The sequence below is a fragment of the Octopus bimaculoides genome, chromosome 5 (assembly GCF_046866305.1).
Source record: "Octopus bimaculoides isolate indiv1 chromosome 5, ASM4686630v1, whole genome shotgun sequence".
NCBI classification, from domain to species: Eukaryota; Metazoa; Mollusca; class Cephalopoda; order Octopoda; family Octopodidae; genus Octopus; species Octopus bimaculoides.
The window spans coordinates 108,212,966-108,235,782 of record NC_142932.1 but is presented as its reverse complement, the minus strand read 5'-3'; the positions used below and the strand labels follow the sequence as shown (position 1 = coordinate 108,235,782).

Below are 22,817 nucleotides of genomic sequence, written 5' to 3'. Positions count from 1 at the left end.
GGGAAGTATAGAAAGTTCAGGAAGCTATTATTTCAGTTGGTAACAAAGGGTTTCTCTTTCAAAACAAAGAGCAGAATGTATGGTGATTGTATAGTGAGACAGAGACCTTAAATGCAGAGCATCTATATCTGGAAAGAAATCAAATGAACCTGCTTTACTAGGTAAGTGTGCAAGAAAGAAGATTGTACTGGTGTGGGTATGTAATGTATATGAAAACGGTCAGACTTAGTGATGAAGTGGTGAAGACTGATCTCAAGAAGTTAAACTTAAGGAAGAAGTTGACAAAGAACAGTGATAAATGGGAACACACAGTGCTCAGAAGACCTGGCCACTATGCAAGCATGGCAAAACAGATTTTTAAAATAATGGTGATGGTGATAGTAGCTGGAATATATATCATTGGACCTTTTGCCTATTATATTCCGACCAAACCTCCATTTACCACCATATTCATTAGCCTCTCATCTATCATATTCACTTCACTATGCTGCCTATATAACCAGAGATGTCATTCGATTTGTTTGTATTCAATCCACTCACCACCATACATCTACCACGCCACTTCTCTTCCATCATGATGCTTGTGTTAACATGCATGGAATCTTCACCCTCAACTGTTTACCACCATTCTCCACACATGTAATTCTTCATTGACTTTTATCAGTTTCACTCCCATCCATCTCTAATGCTGCCCTTTAGTCACTCTCTTTTACCCAGTTTTATTACTTGACACTGCTCATGCTGTTCTCTATTCAATCTCTTTATCAATAACAACAAATAGTCATCAGTGTCTCTCTTCTATTACTCCTTCCCCAACCATTCTATTACTGTTTCACTCCATCACAATCATACTACCTCTCTCTCCTCTTTCAACCTCTTGATGAACGCATCTAATCACACTCTTGGTTATGTTTGTTATGAAAGAACAGAGACTACATAGAACTCTTTAGTTTTGCAAGGTATAAGACAACTTTTCTAATGCTGGTACTACAATAAAATACACTTTTATAAACACACTATAAAGTGATTGGATAACGAAGACAACACAGAGTAGAGAGGATTTTAGTCATACCAAGTACATAACCTCTCTGATGCTGGTCCCATGATAAAATGCACCCAGTACACCTAAAATAGTTGGTGTTGGGTAAGGCACCCTGCCAGAGGAAGCCCCCCCCCCCCAAATGAGATGTACAAGCAAGATAATATCTAGGCATGTAGTGATTCTGAGACAATGATGATATGTCCAAACCTTGACAACATGGAAAGGGAGGCATAAAATAAATGATGATAAGTATATTAATATTTATTAACTTTGAAATAAGAAAACAAAAATAGAATATATGAACTTACAGCATCCATTTCTTCTGGTTCTGAAAAAGACTCCTCATTAGATTCTTCAGCTTCAGCTGACTTTTTTGGATTCTAGTTCAAATTATAAAAGTCAGTAATTGAAACAAATATTCAAACTCAAGTACATCATAGAGAAAATATAAGCAAACAAAATAAGTATATGTTAAATCTCTGAACGAGGTATTAAGTATATTTTGTATAAAATTATTGTACCCCAACTGAATGCTTCACAAAAGCCTATGATACTTCTGAACTGCAGTAGCCTTCTAAGCCTATTTCTCACCACAGCATTACTTATCCAGCGATTCTATGTTGTTTTTTTTTTAATATATATACTAGATCTGAATTCATTACCGCCAAGAGGTTCTGGTCTCACTATTAGAGAACTCGTGTTTAAGGGACTAATTAGTATTGAATTTATTTATCAAATACTCTCTAGCGTTGGTCGATTTCCTACCACGAAAGCATTTAACACGTTCTGCTCTTGAATCTTGCTTCCACATGATTGGCAAAGAACGTCATAAAATCGTGTTTTCCATAGCAATACTTTTTAAAACATATTTAATGAAAGTTCATCTCTTAACAGACTACGCTGGAAGCATCTCAATCTTATGTTCACCGCCCTTCCTCCACATATCTCCCCAAAATATAGAAAATGCAGAGAAATTATTTCAATAAAACATCACTAATACTACTATCTACACACTGATCAAGATCGGTTGGACCTTATGATAGTCATGAAACTCATCAGCATTAGAAAATAAAATTCACTAAAATACGAAGTGACCATAGGCAATATTAAATAAAATGAAAAAAAAAAACATGAAAAATATTTCTTTGTCGTTAAGTATGAATTATTAATGAACGAGACAAATATAATAGTTCATAAGCTGAGAATAACTGCTTAAAAATTCAGTAAGATGCCTGAATTTCGTGAACTATTTTAAGGATCAACCAAACATTTTACAATGACAAACGATATATTATTTTAACACAATGGTTAACAGATTCTTTGTGCTAGAAAGAATATCACAGTTCGAGAAAAGGGTTTATGAAAAGAAAATATGCAACATTGATTGCTCAAAATTTTCAGTTAATTTCACGTTTTGAAAATCTTATCTTCGTTACGTTTCTTGTTATTTTAATTGCAAATGTCATGGTTGATAAGACATCCTATTTCGATTCCTTGCTCACTTATCTGAAGTGGTTTGAGACAAGAAAACCAGAAGTAAACACAACTCATAAGCTACCCAAACAGACGTATCTTCGTATTTGGGGCCCACATTTTAATGTTACATCAAAAGTTAACAAATTGAAATAAATAAATAAAAATTGATATATAAACAGGCTATTCTACAAGATGTATCACTCACACAATTGCGTAAACTTTTTGATACAATGGTGTGTTGTACAATAAATAGTTTGTGCTAACAGAACGAACTCTCGTGAGAATAATTCTGACCATGACAAGAAATCATTTCTCATTCATGACAAAGCAATTAAGATAACCGAGCAACGTGCAATGACAGACAACATAGAATTTAACAGTATATAACTGAAAAAGTGCATCATGTTTACCTCATACCCCTTTTCATGGCGCAGCTTAGCCTTCACCGTAGACTCACAATACCGGTTAGTGGGTGTTGTTGTAAGACCAGGTTGACACCAGCTTGCACACAAACCAGGAAATCCATTGCAGCATCCAGAATCATGTGATAGTCGATAACCACTTGATGTTTGCACAGTAACCATTTATCGAAACACGGCCAAATCAAAACGATATCGCAGCCAATGGCTTATTTTCAGTAGCTCTCGAGCCAATGGCATTACTGACCGACACACGAGGAACCACGACAGCCAAATTCACCGCATGGGTGAAAAGACGCACGTACCAAAGCGACACCATAATTGCGAAAATTTACCGAATCGAGATCTTGTTTTGTTTAATCAGTATAATGTAATGATTAATCATTATTACAAATTAGATCCTCTAATTCTGAACAAGACCTAAATAATGATATAATAAAAGTCTTCCACTAATCGCAACGATAAAAGCTTTAAACGTTATTGTTTCTAAAGGGTAATTAGAGAAAAAAATATTAGAATTTCATAACCATATGTACTCAGGAATGCATTTTATGTAGTAATATAATAATACACAAAGAAGTCCTAACTTCTTAAATCTATCGCCGTATTACGTTCTGCTAATTTCAGTTGACCTATATTAGAATGTGTATGTAGTCGTCTTTGTCAGTTCAAACTCGTGGATCAAGTGCCACCGTTGAATTCTCACAGCTTCTACAAACAATGGCCTCTTTTATTTACAAACTAAACCAAGTTGTTTAAAATTAAGGATGCATATATATATTATATATAAGAATATACATAAAATGATATAGATAAATGCATATATCTGCTTTTCCCATTTCTAGGAAATAAGCAATCAGATGAAGATGTGAGAAATTTAGGTTAAAACAAGTACTTGATATTTTTCATTTTAAGCAGAATCCGTGCATTTTGTCATAAGATGAATATATATAAATACATATAAATATTTATATATATTTATAATTTCCTAAATAATGTAGTTATACGAGATCTTATAGTTATTTGTGATTTGTGGGAGATTTAGAAATATTAACACTCCCATTTCCTTCAAGATTAATATTGTAAATATAACCCGTTTACAAATAAATTTTATGTATTCAAAAGATTTTAGCCTCTAAATAAAACAGGAAACTATCGTAACATACCTTATTCTTTCTAGCAGCCATTTCACTTTGTTTTCTGGGATAATATACCGAATAAAAAGTTCAGCTGCTATGAATGTTCTCTGTAACTGTAGCTCGAAGCTGTACGTACACTTTACTTAGCAGTGGCAAGGTATAGCCACCACCATGTAGTTTCGTATCTATTGAATAAATATCTCCAGCATTTGATTTGATAATTAATTTTAATTTTATTACCATTTATTGCTGGATAATAAAAGCTGAAGTTATTTCATTGAACCCTTTACTCAATGTAAATATATTTATTGAAAATCTGCTGGAGTAATATCAAATTACGAGTGACAAAATGGGCGCTAACTTGATGTCGTAACTGAAGAAATAGTAATTAAATAAGTAAAATTATTTTCTTCATTGTCCATAGTAACGAGTAAAAAAATCATTATAATAAAACAAATGACTAATGAAGATAAAAGGACCGGGAGACAACCCTGGAAATTTGATAAATTAAAATTAACTGAATATTGAATGTAGTGAAGAGTGAGCTGGTACGATGACAACTCTGAACATGTTTTAATATTATTAGACCTCATCAGTGAAGCATAAATTAACCATAACAACATCTTACAAGGACTGGAGAGAGTATAGGATTTCAAAGAATTAACACTAAGTGATTGAGATAAATTGAAACAATGATTTGAAAAATACATAAATACACTTGCTACAGTAAAAGACAGGGGACGGAGGCAGATAATAGCTTGGCAGAAACGTTAGCACGCCAGGCGAAATGCCTAGCGGTATTTTGTCTGTCTTTACGTTCTGAGTTCAAATTCCGTCGAGGTCGACTTTGTGTTATGAATTCAGTGTGTCACTCTTGCATACACACACACACGTGTGAGTACATACATATATATATGTGTTGGTGTACATACATACATATGTACATACATACATATATATATGTAGGCACATACATATGTACACACACATATCCTTCTCATAATGAGTCACAGAAAAGTTTCCAGAAGGAGGCTTTTTTGGTAAGTATATAATATAATTCATGTCTTAGTTTGTTATGACAAGGGGAACTACAAACTAACTAAACAATGCTGTGAATGCATGGTATCAAATATTTATTTCAAGAATTTTGAAGAATTGCAATTTTGTTTTGTTCTTGAACTAGTTATTGTTAATGCATTTGAGAAACAATATGAAATTTGCTACATATATCATAATTGGCAATATTGAAAAAAAAAAGGAATTGAAGAAGAGAAATGAAAGGAAAGAAGTTGGGATAATACAGGTGAAGGTGAAACAGGTAGAATAAGGTGTCCAAGTAAAATTGATAAATTCTAGTTTAGAGTACAAACATGTAGACAAGATACTAGTTCTAATTTGTGGGGAATATAAACAAGTGCATCTAATTGATTAGTTGTAGAGAAGAAGTAGAAATTTATTAAAAGGTGTCTCTGATTTGATGGTTTGGCTTGAAAAACATAAAGCCATGAATGGGCTTAAATATATGACAGAGTGAAAAGTTCTGGGTTTTGGGGACAGAGTATGGTAACTGGCTGCTGTTGTTAAATAGTGTGATTTTACATTTATCTGAAATAAAAGTAAAGTTAATGATAGAACATTATATATAAATCAATGTAACTTAGATTTGAGGGGGAAAGAAATTAAATCAAAATGAATGTCTGTAGAACAGTAAGTTCATGAGAAAGAATATGAGGCCTGATAAGACCGAAAAATTACTGTTGCTTTCTCTAGTTGCTTTAAACTGCAGCTCCATTCCAATCAATTCTAATCTATTCTGGATCCATTCTAATCTTCGCAGTCTATCTTATCTAACAATTTCGATCAACTGATCTTATTGGAGTTATTTCCCTTCCTATACCAGTATGCAGAATACGCTCTGAGATATTTTCCCATCAGCCATTTTATCGATAGTGCATTTTGCTTGAGTTTAAGGTTCCTTTCTCTGTTGTGTATAGACGTTCGAGATTTCATACGCATTATTAGAGTTGACTTTTATTTGCTCTTCCGCCAACTTTTGAAATCTCAAATACAGTACTTCATTGTTATAAAAAAAAAAAAATCTTAAATGTAATATTTTGGAATGATATTAGCCTGCAATAAGTAGTCTAGGTGAAATTTGAATTAATAATTGTTTCGTTACTAACAACCATTATCTCTATAATAAAAACAAAATCAAATTCTGGAGATATTTATTCAGTAAATACGAAACTATATCATAGTGGCTACGCCATAAAGTGAATTAGACTGTGCACACGTATTCATTCTTCTTTTACAGAGAAAATTCAGAGCAAGTGACATTTTTGTTCGATATAATATTCCAGAAAACAAAGTGAAATGGCTGCTAAAAAAAATAAGGTATGTTATGTTGGTTTCCTCTTTTATTTAGAGACGAGATATTTTGAATATATCAATTTATTTATAAGCAGGTTAGAATTGCAATATAAAACCTGAAATCCAAGCAAATAGACGGAATCCACATGTTTAAGAGTATTTATAGATGGGAGTGCATCTCTCACAAAGAAATCGCAGCAAAAATAACGATCGGTAAAGCTAGTTTTGAGAAAATTCAATTTACCTAATGGCAAATACATAACTATTTGTTATAATTAAAAATATCGGTTTTTTTTTTAACCTTAATAGTTTTCACTGCTTTATCTGATTGCTGTTTCATTGAAATAGAAAAGGCATATCAATTTTAAACATGATCCAGTTGATAAATAGGCCATTGTTGAAGTAAGAAATGTATGGTGGTACTACTTGATCCACGAGTTTGAATTGATAAAGATGACATATAAACTTGAAGATTACCACATATAAATATATATGATCAAAGGAAATTAAACATAATGCTGCAGAGATTTAAGAAGTTAAATCTACTTCTACTTCATTATGCATTAGCTCTAAAGTATAACAACTTTATTTTAAAAAATGAGATACTTTTATTGTCCATCCGTAAATATTCATTAAAAAACAATTTTATAGACTTTTTATCGTCGCGATTAGTTGGTTGAGAGTTTTTTTTTTTACTAGATCAAGCATTTTAGACTTAGAATTTACAATATAATTTGTAATAATGATTAATCATTACATTATACTGATTAAACAAAAACAAGATCTCGATTCGGTAAATTTTCGCAATTATGGTGTCGCTTTGGTACGTTCCTTTTTTTCACCCATGCGGTGAATTTGGCTGTCGTGGTTCCTTGCGTGTCGGTCGGTAATGCCATTGGCTCGAGGGGTACCGAAATATAAGCCATTGGCTGCGATATCGTTTTGATTTGGCCGTGTTTCGATAAATGGTTACCGTGCAAATGATTCTGAATGCTGCAATGGATTTCCTGGTTTGTGTGCAAGCTGGTGTCAACCTGCAACAACACCCACTAACCAGTATTGTGAGTCTACGGTGAAGGCTAAGCTGCGCCATGAAAAGGGGTATGAGGTAATCATTATGCACTTTTCAAGTTATATACTGTTAAATTCTATGTTGTCTGTCATTGTACGTTGTTCGGTTATCTTAATTGCTTTGTCATGAATGAGAAATGATTTATTATTATGGTCAGATTATTCGGTCAAACTAAAGGGTTTGACCCGGTGGGAAATAAAAAATTAAAATATTCTAATAGGTGTAAAACAACTTGCTGCGAGCGAATATGAAGAAGAAAAAAGCGCGCGCTCGCGAACAGGGGTGGGGGTGGGTAGAGGCCTCGGAACATTCGCATCCTGAATGTTCCGAGACGCCTCACCGGAGCCAAGAAACAAAAGAAAGATAGTGTAATAGATGTAAAGCAACTTGCTTTGAATGAATATGAAAAAAAAAAAAAAAAAAAAATGCGCTCCCGCGAAAGGCGGGGTGGGTAGAGAACTCGGAATATTCACATCGTCACACATCACACACTCAGACACACACATACATACATATTCGTTCCCAGCAAGTTGTTTTACACCCATTAGACTATTAAAAAAAAATTTTTGTCACCGGGTCAAACACTATAATTCAGAGGCCATATCATGACGATATGTGACGATGTGAATGTTCCGAGTCCTCTCCCCACCCCGCCTTTCGCGGGAGCGCATTTTTTTTTTTTTTTTCTCACATTCGTTCAGAGCAAGTCGTTTTACATCAATTACACTATTTTTCTTTTGTTTCTTGGCTCTGGTGAGGCGACTCGGAACATTCAGGATGGGAATGTTCCGAGGCCTGGTCAAACCCTTTAGTTTGCCCGATTAGGTCTTACCCCATTTTGTTCTGTGAGCAGAAACATTGTATAGAAAGGGTAAAAAATGTATGAATGTAGACAAGATTGTATTTTGTGTATACAATGTTTATGTCAATTTAGTAATTTTTAACGTAACATTAAAATCCAGTGCTTTTTGCAAAGAAACAGATTTGTTTGCCAACTTTTGATTAGTTTCTGGAGGTATCTGTCGTGACTGAACTTAAAACTAATCGTCTTGTTTTCTATCATCTTAGAATTGATTTATATGTGAGCAATAAAGCGAAATACGATGTCAATCGGCCATGACATTGCAATTAAAATAACAAGAAACGTAAAAGAGATTAAAATTTCAAAATGGTCCAGATGGACTATATGTAATCTTTTTTCAGAATCGGAATCTCCATAGCCTAAAACGTGGGATTCCGTAAAAAAAAATTAATAAATAAGGGGGGGAAGGTTCAGATTACATATAGTCCGTCTCTACCCCACGTTTTGTGGTTATGGCGGATCCGATTCTGAAAAAAGAAATTTCAAAAATCGCATTTTCAAAATTTCACCCCGCCCCCAATCATTTTTCACTTGTTCCGGAAATTTTTCTTTTGCGAAATAGGTAGAAAAATACAAAGATTATGATTCTGAAAAAAATTTTTGTATCTAAAATTTCAATTTTTCAACAATAACAAAAAAAAAAGATACCTATAGATTATATCATAGGCGCAGGAGTGGCTGTGTGCACCAGGTAAGTGGAAGCTAAAAACAAGGGAAAGAAAAAGCAAGGGATCTACCCTGGTGGTCGGATGCCTATCCTTCAGGAAAGCCATTACAAATTGCATCTGTAATGAGCAAAGCTTTAATCGAACATTGTAAATATAATCAAACTATTATTGTATATTTAAAATTGTAAATATTTAATCGATACAGCTACTTCACCCCTTTTATGTTTGTCTGTCCTTGTTCGTCCCCTCTTTGTAACGCCTTGGCAAATATTATGAAATAAAGTAGCTTGCTTACCAACCACATGGTCCTGGGTTCAGTCCTACTGCGTGACACCTTGGGCAAGTGTCTTCTCGGGCCGACCAAAGCCTTGTGAGTGGATTTGGTAGACGGAAACTGGAAGAAGCCCGTCGTATATGTTTGTGTGTCTGTGTTTGTCCCCCCAACATCGCTTCACAACCGATGCTAGTGTGTTTACGTCCCCGTAACTTAGCGGTGAAATTAAAGTGTTTTTTAAATTATTTTTTTTTAACTCTTTAAAAACTTTTTTTTTCAATTAATCTCCATGGGAAAATACGGAGATTAAGAATATGGAAGAAATAAACAAATTCAAATTTTAATTTCATGAAAAACTACAACCCAAAATTCCTCTCTCCCCTCTATCCCGCTGTCTAAAAGTGAAAATTGACGGTTGTTTTGTTTATTTCACATGAATTAGTTTGTCATATTACTGCGGGAAATTACTCTGAAAGAAATCTTTTGCAGGGAGGTGAGTAGATTGATTACATTATGCTATCGTAGTTTTGTGAGATTTGGCTGTTATTTCTAGCATGTGGCTAGCCTGCTTGAAGGTCTGAAGGGTATATATATATATATTTTTTTTTAAATTTGAAATTTTACAAACAAATTTTTTTTCAGAATCGTAATCTTCGTATTTTTCTACGTATTTCGCAAAAAAAAAAGAAGAGAAAAAGAAATCTGAAAAAGTGAAAACTGAAGTGGGGGTGAAATTTTGATAATGCAATTTTTGAAATTTTTTTTTTTTTTTCAGAATCGGATCCTCTATAACCAAAAACGTGGGATTCCGTAAAAAAAATATCAATATTCATTTTATCGAAAGTTATGACGGAAAAATCGGATCTTGTGAATTTTCCGAAAGTTCCCCCCGCCCCCGGGTCGTTAACCCCAATTTTTTTTTCATATTCGTATTCTAGCATACTGTTTTATTTTCTTTTGTTCACGGGCGAAGTTCTGTATATTGATCCTTTTTTCTCATAATTTTCATGAAATTTTATACAAATACCTTTGAAACGGCATAGATTACGATTATAAAGAAATTTGTGGGGAAATTTTCCCGGTGGGGGGGGAAGGAATTTTGGATCAAAATAAGTTGGAACTACTCCGTTTTGTTGGGGATTTTTCCCATTTTTTTTAACACCACAGCCTTTGAAATATGGTGGGCATCTTTTTGGGCAAAAACTTTTGAATCCCCCCCTCCCCCCATTCCTCACCATCCCACTCTGGACCGATTTTGGCCAATTTTTTAAACTTAAAAACTATGAGAGGAGCGTTTTTGGAAAAAAATAAATAAATAAAATGTATTTTCAGAGAAAGGGTGTACGATTCAAAGGAGATTTGGCTGTTGTTTCTAGCACATCCCACTCTCACATGTATTGATGCTTTTTCAATATTTTTCTCCCATTAAAATATATTTTATGGAATGATGATGCCAAATTAATATATGCGTGGTCCATTGATTGGTTGAATATAAGCAACAAAAATTATAATTTGAATTTTCACCCCACCTCAATCAAGCGAAGTCGTGTGTGTGTGTGTGTGTGTGTAAAAAAAAAACATTTTTCTAACAGTAAAGTATGCTATTACAAGAAATAACCTTTTACATACCTCTTTTTTTAAATCACTGGATAAATGCCAGTAATGACCTTCTCAAGCTCTAACAGAAACAATCGGGGGCGGGGACTGAGGTTGCAAAAAAATCGTGATTTTTCAAATTTTTTTTTATAGCATATAAATGTATTTATTGGGGAGAAAAAATATTGAAAAACATCAATACATTCGAGAGTGAGAAAGAAACGAGGAGGGTTGTCTTGGGATGTGCTAGAAACACCTGCCAAATCACCCTTAAATTACTCACCTTTTCCTCAGAAAATATTAACAATTAAAAAATTTTTTTTTTACTGAAAAGGCCATGGTTTTGAAGAGCAAAAAAAAATTGACCAAAATCGGTCTGGAGTGGGGGGTGTACAAAAAATTTTCAAAACTTTTTTTTTCATAAAAAGATGCCCTCACCCCATCATTTCAAAGGCTGTGGTTAAAAAAATAGGGAAAATCCCCATCAAAACGAAGTAGGGTACATTTTGGTTATCTCACCCCCATTAAAAAATTGGGTTATCTCTCCCCGTTTTATGAGAAATATCGGTATTTTTGGTTATCGCCTTCAACTAAAATGTTTAACCCTCAACATAAAAAGTGAAAAGATGAAACATCATTTTGAATCGGATTTTATTTTTAACAAATCATACAAAACTGAAAAGATTAATAAGCATGAAAATGGAAAAAAATTAAGCATCTTGCTGAATCTGATATTTTTATAATAAATCATACCATGCCTAATGAGGAGGCCAAACGTTAACAACGTGTTGAAGTATTGAATCAAAAGGATCTAACTCTTTTAATCCAATCTCTTGTTGCCACATTAACTCGATTTTTTAGTGGGCAGATACCCAATTTTTTAATGGGGGGGGGGCGGGTGAGATAACCAAAAAGTACCTGAAGTAGTTCCAACTTATTTAGTCTTCCTGATCCGAAACTCTTCCCCCTCCCATAAAAAATTTCCCCCACAAATTTCTTTATAGTTTCAATCTATGCCGTTTCAAAGGTATTTGTATAAAATTTTACTAAAAGATATCCATTTTCCTGAATGTTGTGAGGGAAAAAAGTCAGATTGTGTGAATTTTTCCGAAACTCCTCTCCCCACCCTCTCGGAAAATTCTTTTTCCATAAATCTCTATATACTCTGAATCCGCAGCATCTAAGCAGTATTCGTTAAAAATTTCATTAGAAAGTATCTAGTTTTCTGGAAGTTATGAGGCAACAAAGTCAGCGGGGTACACATCTGTAGTTATGCCATTGCTATAAAATGTTTGTTTCATTTTCAAAATAGTTCACAAAATTCAAGCATCTAACAGAATTTTGATGCAACTGTTTTCAAATTGTGAACCATTGTTTGCCCCGTCAATAATTTGTAATTTATGATTTGAATGTATTTATATTTTTGCACATGTTTCTTATAATTTAACTGTATCAATGATCATTTATTCTTGTATACTGAGAATTTTTGTTTCCAATGCTGATGAATTTCATGTATACAGTAAGGTCCTCCCAGTCTGAGCTTTGTGCAGATTATGGTGTCATTTATGTTAATATTATATGAAAGATACACTTCTTTGCATTCTTTTTAAAGTAATAAATCATAAACCCCCTCTGATTTTATGGCATTGTAAAGTTTAAGAGCAAAACATGTTTGTTTTCATAAGAAATCAAACATCACTAACTTGGAAGACAATTCTTTTTAGCGAAAAGTTTGAAAAAGTTTAATAATAATAATAATAATAATAAACCTATTATTAGACAACTTCTCTGAAAGTGAACCAAAGAGTCTTGATGTGTTAATATAAAATTAAGAACCAGCAGAAAAGATGAAATTTTGTACAGAAAAATACCTGTTTGTGTTGATAGTTGTTTCAATTAGTATTTTTATTATTTGTACTAGACTCCAAAAAAGTCAGTAAAACCTGTCAAACCTGTAGAACCTGAAGAATCTTCAGAGGATTCCTCCTCAGAATCAGAAGAAATGGAAGTGGTAAGTTATTTTATTACTCTTTTCATTTTGCTTTATTTGTATCAAAAGTCTAGCAGACCTCAATTATGAATAAAGTAGCATGGTACCTGTAAAATTGATGATCTTTGAGTTTGGAACATGTAAGAAAATTTTTTGGATAGTGTGTATATATAGTAGAAAAGATTATTATGGTGGTGAGGTAGCAGAATCGTTAGTACTCCAGGCAAAATGTTTAGCAGTATTTCATCTGTCTTTACATTCTGAGTTCAAATTCTTCTGAAATTGACTTTACCTTTCATCCTTTCAGGGTTCATAAAATAAATACCGCATGAACATTAGGGTTGATGTAATTGACTTAACTCCTCCTCTGAAATTGCTATCTTTGTGCCAAAATTTGAAACCATTATTGTTTTATATATATATATAAAATGTGCATTTCTGAATTAGCCCAAGGGCTGACGATATACTCAGTTGAGTTCAATTAACTGTATACATAACCTGAATATCCTTCTGCCAGTACTTCTGTACGAATGTTGGTATTTGTCTATAATAGTTGTGCATGCATTTTAATTCAGACCTAACCTGGTGCTTTACCTTTAAGTGCCTTATTCATCTGACTCTTAATACACACACACACAAACACAAATATGCATATATATCTTACAGACTCATATACAGAGATGTATTCAATGAGTTGAGGCAGCAAATTGCCTTGCAGTCTCTTCAATACTCTAATGTATTTATTTTGTCTTCTGTGCATTCATCATCATCATCGTTTAACGTCCATTTTCCATGCTGGCATGGGTTGGACGGTTTGACTAGGGTCTGGGAAGCCAGGAGGCTGCACCAGGCACCAATCTGATCTGGCAGTGTTTCTACAGCTTGATGCCCTTCCTAACGCCAACCACTCCAAGAGTGTAGTGGGTGCTTTTTACGTGCCACCAGCACAGAGACCAGAGGAGCTGGCATCGATCATGATCGGATGTGCTTTTTACGTGCCACTGGCACAGAAGCCAGTCAAAGTGGCGCAGGCATTGGCCACGTTCGGATGGTGCTTTTTACATGCTACCGGCAAAGGGGTCACAACTACAATTTTCACTTGATTTGATTTTGATGTTGATGTACTTGACTCAGTAGGTCTCCTCATGCATAGCATGTCACTCTACGATCCAAGGTACTTTTGAGTGAGCTGGTTATGCAACACTGGTGTGGGTTACAGCTGTGAACTCACTTTATTTGCCAGGTCTTCTCAGTCACAGCATATCTCCAGAGGTCTCTGTCTTTCGTCATTGCCTCTGTGAAGCCCAATATTCGAAGGTGATGCTTACATTCCTGTGACTTAGCAGTTTGGCAAAAGAGACCAATAGAATAAGTACTAGCCTTACAAAAAAATAAGTTCTGGGTTTGATTTGTTCAACTAAAGGCAATAATCCAGCTTGGCCGCAGTCAAATGACTGAAACAAATAAAAAAGAATAAGTGAAAAAAGAATATCTGCTTTGGAAATGTTTTATTTTACTTATGTTTAACCTGCAGCTGCAAGTTGCATGTCAAAAGCAGTTGTAGAAAATATGAAATTTTACCTTGTGAATTTGCAGTTTACAGTAGTGATGCTTCAAATAAAAAATTTTCAAATATGCTTAAGAAAAAAAATATTGCTTATTTTTAGGAAGCTCCTGTTATGAAAACTAAGAAGCTGACAAAAAGCAAAGAAACACTTGGTAAGGCTTGACGAGTATTATCCAAATATAATAATGATTTTTTATTTGTTGTTACTCTAAGGAAGTAGTGTGAAAGTGAAAAGCTGTCAAAGGATTGAGAGTGACTGAGGGTAGAAGTGAAATGAAAACGAGTGGAAAGATGAGTTGTTTCTCTGTTACATTTGACTGGATTATTAAATGGGAAAAGTTAGCAAGAGAATTTAGGTGAGAATGGGTTAGAGTAATAAATGTAACAAAGGATTAGTGAGTATCTGTCACAGTTGGAGTTTCATTGACATGGCTTGAATAAATATGTGTATATCAAAAGTTTTAGTCTTTTAGAATTTAAACTGGCCACATTTGCCTCAAATATTCTACCCATTTTATGTTCAAACCAGCCAAATCTGGCCTTTCATTCCTGTCTTACAATGTCATTCTAAAAATAAACAATCATATCATTGGGTTCTTGAAGCAGGATTAATTCGAAATAATGTGAATAAAACAAACATTAGATTTGACAATAATTTGAATGTTAAAGGGTTAACACCCACTTTTCTATCCTTGCCTGAGGTAGATGAAATTCAATGCAGACATTCTACAGCTGAATGCACATCCTGTTGCTAACACTTGCCTGCTTTCAGCAAGGAGTGTCTATAGGGGTGAAATTCGAGATTTTATTGGGGTTTTCCCATAGGTTTTTCAAATAATCTGGATTTGCTGATTTTTTTATTTGTGAAATGTGTTCTGCTTACAGTCGTTTATAGTCTTGTGATTTGTGAGTGATATAAGGAGTCCAAGGCGGAATATTTTACTCTATATTGGATTTGATGTACACATAGAAGAAACTTGAATTTTTCTGCCTTGAATAGATTATACTGCTTTATTCTTTCGATAACAACTTACTTTTGTTTTGCATGTAGCTAAGAAGAAGGCAGAATCTAGTGACAGTGAGGAGGAAGAAGAAGAAGAAGAAGAAAGCAGTGAGGATGAAGAAAGTGACAGTGATGAAGAGGAGGAGGAGGAAGATGAAGAAGATGATGAAGATGAAGATGATGATGAAGAAGAAGAAAAGGGAAAGGTGAAAAAACCTGTAGCAGCTGCTGAATCTAGTGACTCTGATGAAGAGGATTTTAGTGAAGAAGAAACTAGTGAAGGTATACAGCCTTTTTAGTCAATTAATAATTGATAACAAATTAAGATCTGTCTTGGAAAATAATTTCACTAGCAAGTGTTTTTCTTTTATTAAACTAAAACATAACATCTTTGCTTTAAAATTTAGATGATACTCCTAAATCAAAGGCCATTGGAAAATCAAATGCTAAACAGAAAGATGGTGAATATTTTCAATTTGTTTTTAATATTCTGCTAATCTGTGGTTTCTTCTAGTATTTTTAATCTATTCAGTTTTTCTTTGCTAAATAACTGGTATAACATTCAGAATGTTTGATACATTATCTTGGTTTCTTATTACATTTTTAGATCACTTGATTTCATTTCATATATTTAGCTGTAAATCATTGCATATGATTCTTATATGAAGTTTCCTTTATTTATGGTTTAATTTCTCTATTTATGAATATTTAATAATGTTTCATAACTGCTACATAGACTGTTGTTTCTATTTATTAACTAGTTACAAATAGAATCTTAATGATGTTAGATATACTGGTAAGATCTTTTCAATTTTTGTCTACAACAGGGTCAAAAGAGGCCAAGAAGCGTAAAAAGGAAATGGCTGATGGTAAAAATGCCAAAAAAGCTAAAGTTGATGGTAAGGAAATTTGAATTTTGAAAGTTTAATGCATACATGTTCAAACCAACTAGTGAATATGTATGTATTGACTATTTTGTATATAAATAAGTATCACTATGAGTTTTTGAAAAATTTTAATCCAACTTCTATTATACTTATTCTTGGAGAGAATCCAAAAAGAAACATTTTGATACCTCATTTGTGAAATTTAGATGAATATTTTATGAAATACGACAATTTGAATGGTCAGCAAATTAGTCAAAACCTTGCTTAATTAGGTTTAAATTAATAATTAGCCATATTTGTGAGGTCATGTCTTTGAAACTGAGGTGATAATCATCTTCAAATTACACAGATTAAAAGTGTTCGTGGGATAGAAGTTGCCTACTTTTTGGGGGTGCAATTTTAAAAATATTTATGTAAAGTCTATTTTGTTGCATGTAACAAACAGTCGATTTCACAGTGTTTTTGGACCTAACTAAATCCAAAAGTACAAGCCATGGGGATTTGAATTTTAGGACATGATACCATTCCAATAAAATTTTAATGGCCTATTAAAATTGGCTACAGACAGTTGAGTTTCATATCAGGATCCCATACAAATCAGATTGTCTCCATTTTGACAGGGATTTTTCCGATTTTTTATATATTTTACCACAGCCTTGGAAATGATGTGGGGAAGCTTTTTATGAAAAAAAATTTTGGAAAGTTTGTGATTTTTTTCTTCCCCCTACCCTTCATTACCTGGATTTTGATTTTTTTTTTTTTTTTGCACTATGAACTTGAAAAGGATGGAAGGTGCCTTTTCAGTAGAAAAAAAAAATGTTTTTGAAAATATTTTCAAACAAAAAAACGTGATTTAAGGGAGAATTAGCTGTTGCTTCTAACACATCCCACAGCCACCTGGTACCTTCCTCGTTTCTTTGTCACTCTGACATATATTGATGTTTTTCAATAGTTTTTCTCTCCATAAACACATTTTATTGATTGATGATATGAAAGAACGCAAGAGTTTTTTTAACCAAGGGTAGTTAGTTCATTGTGAGATTTAAGCAATCAAAAAAAAAAAGAAATTTGTAATCTCCTTTAACACACACACCTTTACACCTAGCATTTTTTTCTTAATAGATTTGTTTTTTCTTACATATACATATGAATGGCTAGTCAGACTGGTGTTTGACAAGTAGCATCAGTATGCATTAATCCTATATGGGCAGCCATGGTAGTCCCCTTTGTATTGACTTTGTGTTTTTGCACCATTTCATAGTCAGATTCACCAATGGCTGTATTGAATTCATGAGAAATTTTTCTTTCTTATGACATAAAAGTCTTGAAGAAAATAAGTTCTTTTCTAACAGTAAAATTTTCATTTTTATATTTTATAATGATTATCTGACCTACCTCCAGCAATTTTTTCATTAAGATAAAGCAAAAAAAAAGTCTCCTTCATGAGTGTATCATTTTCAACATAAATCAAGTTATAGTGCTCAAACACATTGAACTAGAACAAGGTCTACCATTCAGCAGTCAGAAACAAAAAGTGGGACAAACATTTTGAATGGGTGGAAATATGATTGTGATTGAGAGGACCTGGCATGATATGGAAGTGTCAGATTTTGATGAAAAGTATACGAGAAGAAAGTTCACGTCCAGAACTTTCTTTCAAATGGTATAAAACTGTCAACAGGAAAAAAATGTATTTTGACATCAGGCAAAAAGCGTGTTTTTGCGTAGTCAAACTGTGCTTGTCTCCTTTCTACAGAGCTCTAGAGTGATACCTAATATAAGCTCTTTTTGAATTTTTTTTATTCATAGAAATTGTAATAAAATATGAGTTGATATTGGTTATTGTTCATTATTTACTGCTGACTATATCATTGGTTATTGTTCATTATTTACTGCTGACTATATCATTGGTTATTAAAGTAAGCTAATATTGAGTCTTTATTTTTTAATCTTCCTTTTCAGAACCTGTTACTGTTCTGTGCAGAAATGTTCCCCAGGAAGTGACCATTGAGAAGCTTGAGAAATTTCTTAAGAAGAAGGGAATTGCATTTACATCTGTTCGCAAGCGTAATGACAGAATGTGTGTATTACAATAGTTTATTAGCCATTTTACATTTCGTATCCTCTTCTCTACTTTATCCTCATTCATTTTTATTGCTTTCTGTTATAGGTTTGCCCACATTGACTTAGCTAATCCTGATGATCTTGATACAGTTTTAGCAACGAAAGATCTTGAATATAAAGGGTCCACATTGGCATTTGAAAAAGGTAGACCCTTAGGGGCATCAAAGCCAGAAAGGACTAAGGGTATGTTGATTTGATTTCCTGAATTTTTTTTTTTTTTTTTTTTGCACAAGATGTCCTGTTGCGTTGATTCACCGAACACTGCAAATTTCAGTTGAAGTTGATGAACTTTCTTTTTCTCTTCCCTTTCTGCAGAGGACGATTCAAAATCCCTGTTTGTGAAGAATTTGTCCTTTGATGATTCAGAAGATAGTATCAGGAGCAATCTGTCGGAGATATTCCCTGGTGCACAAAATGTTAGACTTCCATTCAGGGGAAATACACATAGAGGGTAAGCTTTATTGAACTGCATATCAATTAGAGAATCATTTGTTTGGATGTTCTTGTTTTGTCATATTAGATAAAGGTGTTTTCAGAAATATTGTAAAAAGCAACTAGACTTTTAATAGTTCATATAAGAAAGGGCTTGTCAAAAATTTTAGAAACGAGAGGGTTCCCATGCGCAAGGCTTAACTCAAACTATTGATAATATTGGTAAAAACTACTGTGTATGTTTTTGTCTTATTATTATTTTTTTTTTTTTTTACACCTAGGTTTGCCTACATTGAGTTTAGTAGTGCTGAAGAAGTAAAGGATGCTGTTGAAAATAAACAAGGGGTTGCGTGTGGGGACCAAAAATTGTTCTTGGATTACGCAAGTGGTTCTTCAAAAAAAAGAAGAGGTGGCTTTAGAGATGGTAAATTTTTCTTTTTTCTTTTTTTTTTTCTTTTTATGTATTTGTATTTGTTAGAGATTCGGATCGAAAATAACTCAAGTTAGTGTTTGCATTAATATCCTATCATCATCAACATCATCATATGTCTTTTTTCCAAGCTGGCATGGGTTCAACAGTTTAATTGGAGCTGGTAAGCCAGAGAGCCCCACCAGGCTCCAGTTGTCTGTTTTGGGTTGGTTTCTATGGCTGGATGTCTTTCCTAATGCCAACCACTTCACAGAGTGTACTGGGTGCCTTTTACATGTTACCAGCATGGGTAACTTGCAAGATAAAGGCATCTTGGTTGAGAGAGGGAGTGAATCAAGGGGAGTAGTTGTATGCCAGACAGGAGGTTGGAGTATGATAGGAGGACAGAGATAGTCATCTTACTAAGAGGGATTATTTGGCTATCCTAGTAGGAGAAGGGAGTTGGGGGAAAGAAATAGATGGTGTGGGGATGTATTGGAGTCTATCCACAGGGGAAAGTGGAGGGGGTATAAGTTGTGCAGAGGGGATAGAGAGGGATGTTCCATGTGAGTGTGAGGGTATGTGTTTGGGGATGAGGAAGACATGACTGTAGTAAGTTATAATGAGGGAAATTGAAGTGGTTGGGAAAGAGGTAGGGAAGATATGTGAGGGCATGGGGAGACACATGAGAGAGTGGAGGAGCCTGCAGCATGAGGGAGAGTAGAGGGGAGGAATCTGGTGGCAGTTTGACAGGAGTCAGGTATTGTGTGTGTTGGGTGGGGGGATATGGCTGAAAAAGACATGCATGGATATATGGATAACCACAATCTCAAGCAGGCAAATTGCCAGAAGTCTCAGACTTTTGTCATCTCTAAGAGGCTCAACAACCAACGATCATATTTCACCACCTCGCTTCACATCTTGGGTTCCTTGCACAGGTTCCTTTCACAGTTAGGGATCAGTACTTCTTTATGCAGCTGTTCTCATCCATACCAGCACATTCTTCTGTCTTGTACACTACGTCTGATGCCTCTCATAGCCACTACACACACACCCTTGATTTTTTTATATTTTAGATCAACCTGAAGAATCCAGTGTGCTGTTAGTTAGAAATCTATCCTATGATTCAACAGAGGATTCTTTGCGATCATGTTTCAAAGATGCTACTGATGTACGAATACCAATATTTTCAGATACTGGAAAGCCAAAAGGGTATGTAAAAATAACTGCATTGCTTAGGATGTTTTTAATTTCTGGCTGATCATTTGTATATTTTCCTTTTTAACATCAGTTATGTTGATTGCTCTTGAAAATGACATTTATTTATTTTGTTTAGAATTGCTTTTGTGGAATTTGAATCTACATCAAAAGCTAAAAATGCTTTAAACAAACATGATGACACTAACATTGATGGCAGAAATGTTCGATGTTACTTTGCTAGAAGCAGAGGTGAAGGTGATGGAAGAAGTGGAGGTACAGTAACTTTTGATTTACCTCATTTTGTTAGAGTAGATTGTGACATCTGATACAATCTGATTGTATAGGGTGTTGGTCTGAAATGTTTTAAATATTGGTATATTTTGTTTAATTGTGTTCTTTCTTCAGCTTTTATGCAGTAAACATGTTAAAATTATATTCAGATAATTGAACTTCTAATATCTTTGTGTCTCTAAACATAGACATTGAGCTCATCACTACAGGCAGGTGTCAATAGACAGTTCTTTTTTTCAGGACCAACAAAGATATTTGCTGACTTTTGTTAACATCTAGCAGTTTTGAGGTGTCTGTATGAGAAATTCTGTTCATGACCGTCATAATTTTATTTAGTGGCTAGTTCTCTTTTACTCTTTTACTTGTTTCAGTCATTTGACTGTGGCCATGCTGGAGCACCGCCTTTAGTCGAGCAAATCGACCCCCAGGACTTATTCTTTGTAAGCCTAGTACTTATTTTATCGGTCTCTTTTTGCCGAACCGGTCTCTTTTTTGGGGACATAAACACACCAGCATCGGTTGTCAAGCGATGGGGTGGGTGGGGTGGGACAAACACAAACACACATACATATATATATATATATATATATATACATACATACATACATACGATGGGCTTCTTTCAGTTTCCGTCTACCAAATCCACTCACAAGGCTTTGGTCGGCCTGAGGCTATGTAGAAGATACTTGCCCAAGGTGCCACGCAATGGGACTGAACCTGGAACCATGTGGTTGGTAAGCAAGCTACTTACCACACAGCCTATTTTTTTATCACACTTTAACCTTTAAGTCCTTTTATTACCATATTTCTCTTGAATCACACTACCTTTGTTTTAATTATTTTTGAAAATAATGAATTTATTAACATAACTTAGTCAGGCGTGGATTTATAGTAAAAAGTTTGCTTCCAAGCTTGGGTTCAGTTCCACTGTGTGTCACCTTGGGCGATTATCTTCTACTATAGCCTCAGGCCAACCAAAGCCTTGTGACTGGATTTTTGTAGACAGAAATTGAAAGAAGCTTGTCGTATATATGTGAGTGCGTGTGTGTGCATTTGTATCCCACCACCAGTTAACTAGTGTTGGTGTGTTTACACCCTGTAACATAGCAGTTTGGCATAAGAGATTAATAGAATAAGTACTAGGTTTTAAAAAAAAGAAGTCCTAGGGTCAATTCATTTGACTAAAATTCTTCAAAGTGGTGCCCAGCATGGCCACTGTCTAATGACTGAAACAAGTAAAAGAGAAAAGATTATTATTAAGTTAATGTATGGAATATAAATTAAGATGAAATTTTGATGCAAAGTTTAATTTAAAACAAGAAATTTCTATCATAGAACCAAGGGCAGTTTTAAGTGGATTTGTATTAAAAAGGTTAAACCTTGTATAAAACAGATTGTTATTAGATTGTTTTCAGGAGTTAAGACATGTGATTTTCTTAGTTTGAAATTTGATTGTGCAGGTTATAGTGGTGGACGTCGTGGTGGTGGCAGTGGTGGTTTTGGCAGACGTGGTGGTGGTGGTGGTGGCAAACGTTATGGTGGTGGTGGAGGACAAAGTAGCTTTGGAGGTATGTAAGACCTTTTTCTTTCTTTTTTTTTTGATCTTGTGTTTTGTATTTGAAGTTTGAGATAAATAAATGAATATTAATTTACTTCTGATATTTTCTAAACAATTTTTTTTTTTTGCTTGTTTGTTTTTTAAAGGAACAGGGAAGAAAAAGACCTTCAGTGATAGCGACTGATGGTATTTAGCAACATGGCAGTGAAAGCTGTATTTAGCAGCATGGAAGTGAGAGCTGTGGCTTTTGTAGCTATTGAGTGATAGATGGTCATTTCACCTTATTTTATGAATTCAATCACAAACATCTAATGACAACAATAAAGTCATTTTAAATTCTGTTTTGAACATATGTGATTTCATTTGTACATAATCATGAGTTTTTTCACCATTGATATTGTATGTAAATTTAATCTGATTAAAATATTCAAAATATTT

At 34.1% G+C, this 22,817-nt stretch overlaps 2 protein-coding genes across 11 annotated transcripts in view; one reads left to right on the top strand and one right to left on the bottom strand.

Moving 5' to 3' along the window:
• The window catches only part of LOC106875808 (nucleolin), a 21,490-nt gene extending 11,758 nt beyond the window's left edge, over window positions 1-9,732 (bottom strand). For 2 of the 6 annotated variants that reach the window (XM_089352908.1, XM_089352910.1), the window contains exons 1-2: window positions 4,104-4,221; window positions 1,351-1,422 (exon numbers count right to left, since the gene is read on the bottom strand). In XM_089352908.1, coding sequence (XP_089209034.1) covers window positions 1,351-1,422; window positions 4,104-4,124 — 93 coding nt within the window. In that variant the 5' untranslated portion in view covers window positions 4,125-4,221. Of the gene's footprint in view, window positions 1-1,350; window positions 1,423-2,928; window positions 3,896-4,103; window positions 4,222-9,343 lie in introns of those variants that run through there. The other 4 variants (XM_089352909.1, XM_089352911.1, XM_089352906.1 and 1 more) reach the window with 4 other exon arrangements.
• LOC106875801 (nucleolin) lies at window positions 6,331-22,817 on the top strand. Of its 5 annotated transcripts, none has more exons than XM_014924072.3 (14): window positions 6,331-6,470; window positions 12,840-12,929; window positions 14,576-14,627; window positions 15,527-15,760; window positions 15,886-15,939; window positions 16,306-16,377; window positions 18,328-18,445; window positions 18,536-18,672; window positions 18,805-18,940; window positions 19,203-19,345; window positions 20,407-20,542; window positions 20,667-20,803; window positions 22,282-22,389; window positions 22,526-22,817. In XM_014924072.3, exons 1-14 carry the CDS (start codon window positions 6,450-6,452, stop codon window positions 22,561-22,563), a joined length of 1,476 nt encoding a protein of 491 aa, XP_014779558.1. In that variant the 5' UTR covers window positions 6,331-6,449; the 3' UTR covers window positions 22,564-22,817. The 5 variants fall into 5 exon arrangements, with proteins under 5 accessions (XP_014779558.1, XP_014779559.1, XP_052824163.1 ...); XM_014924073.3 differs by having other exon boundaries at window positions 6,331-7,554; XM_089352912.1 differs by lacking the exon at window positions 6,331-6,470 and adding an exon at window positions 9,051-9,195.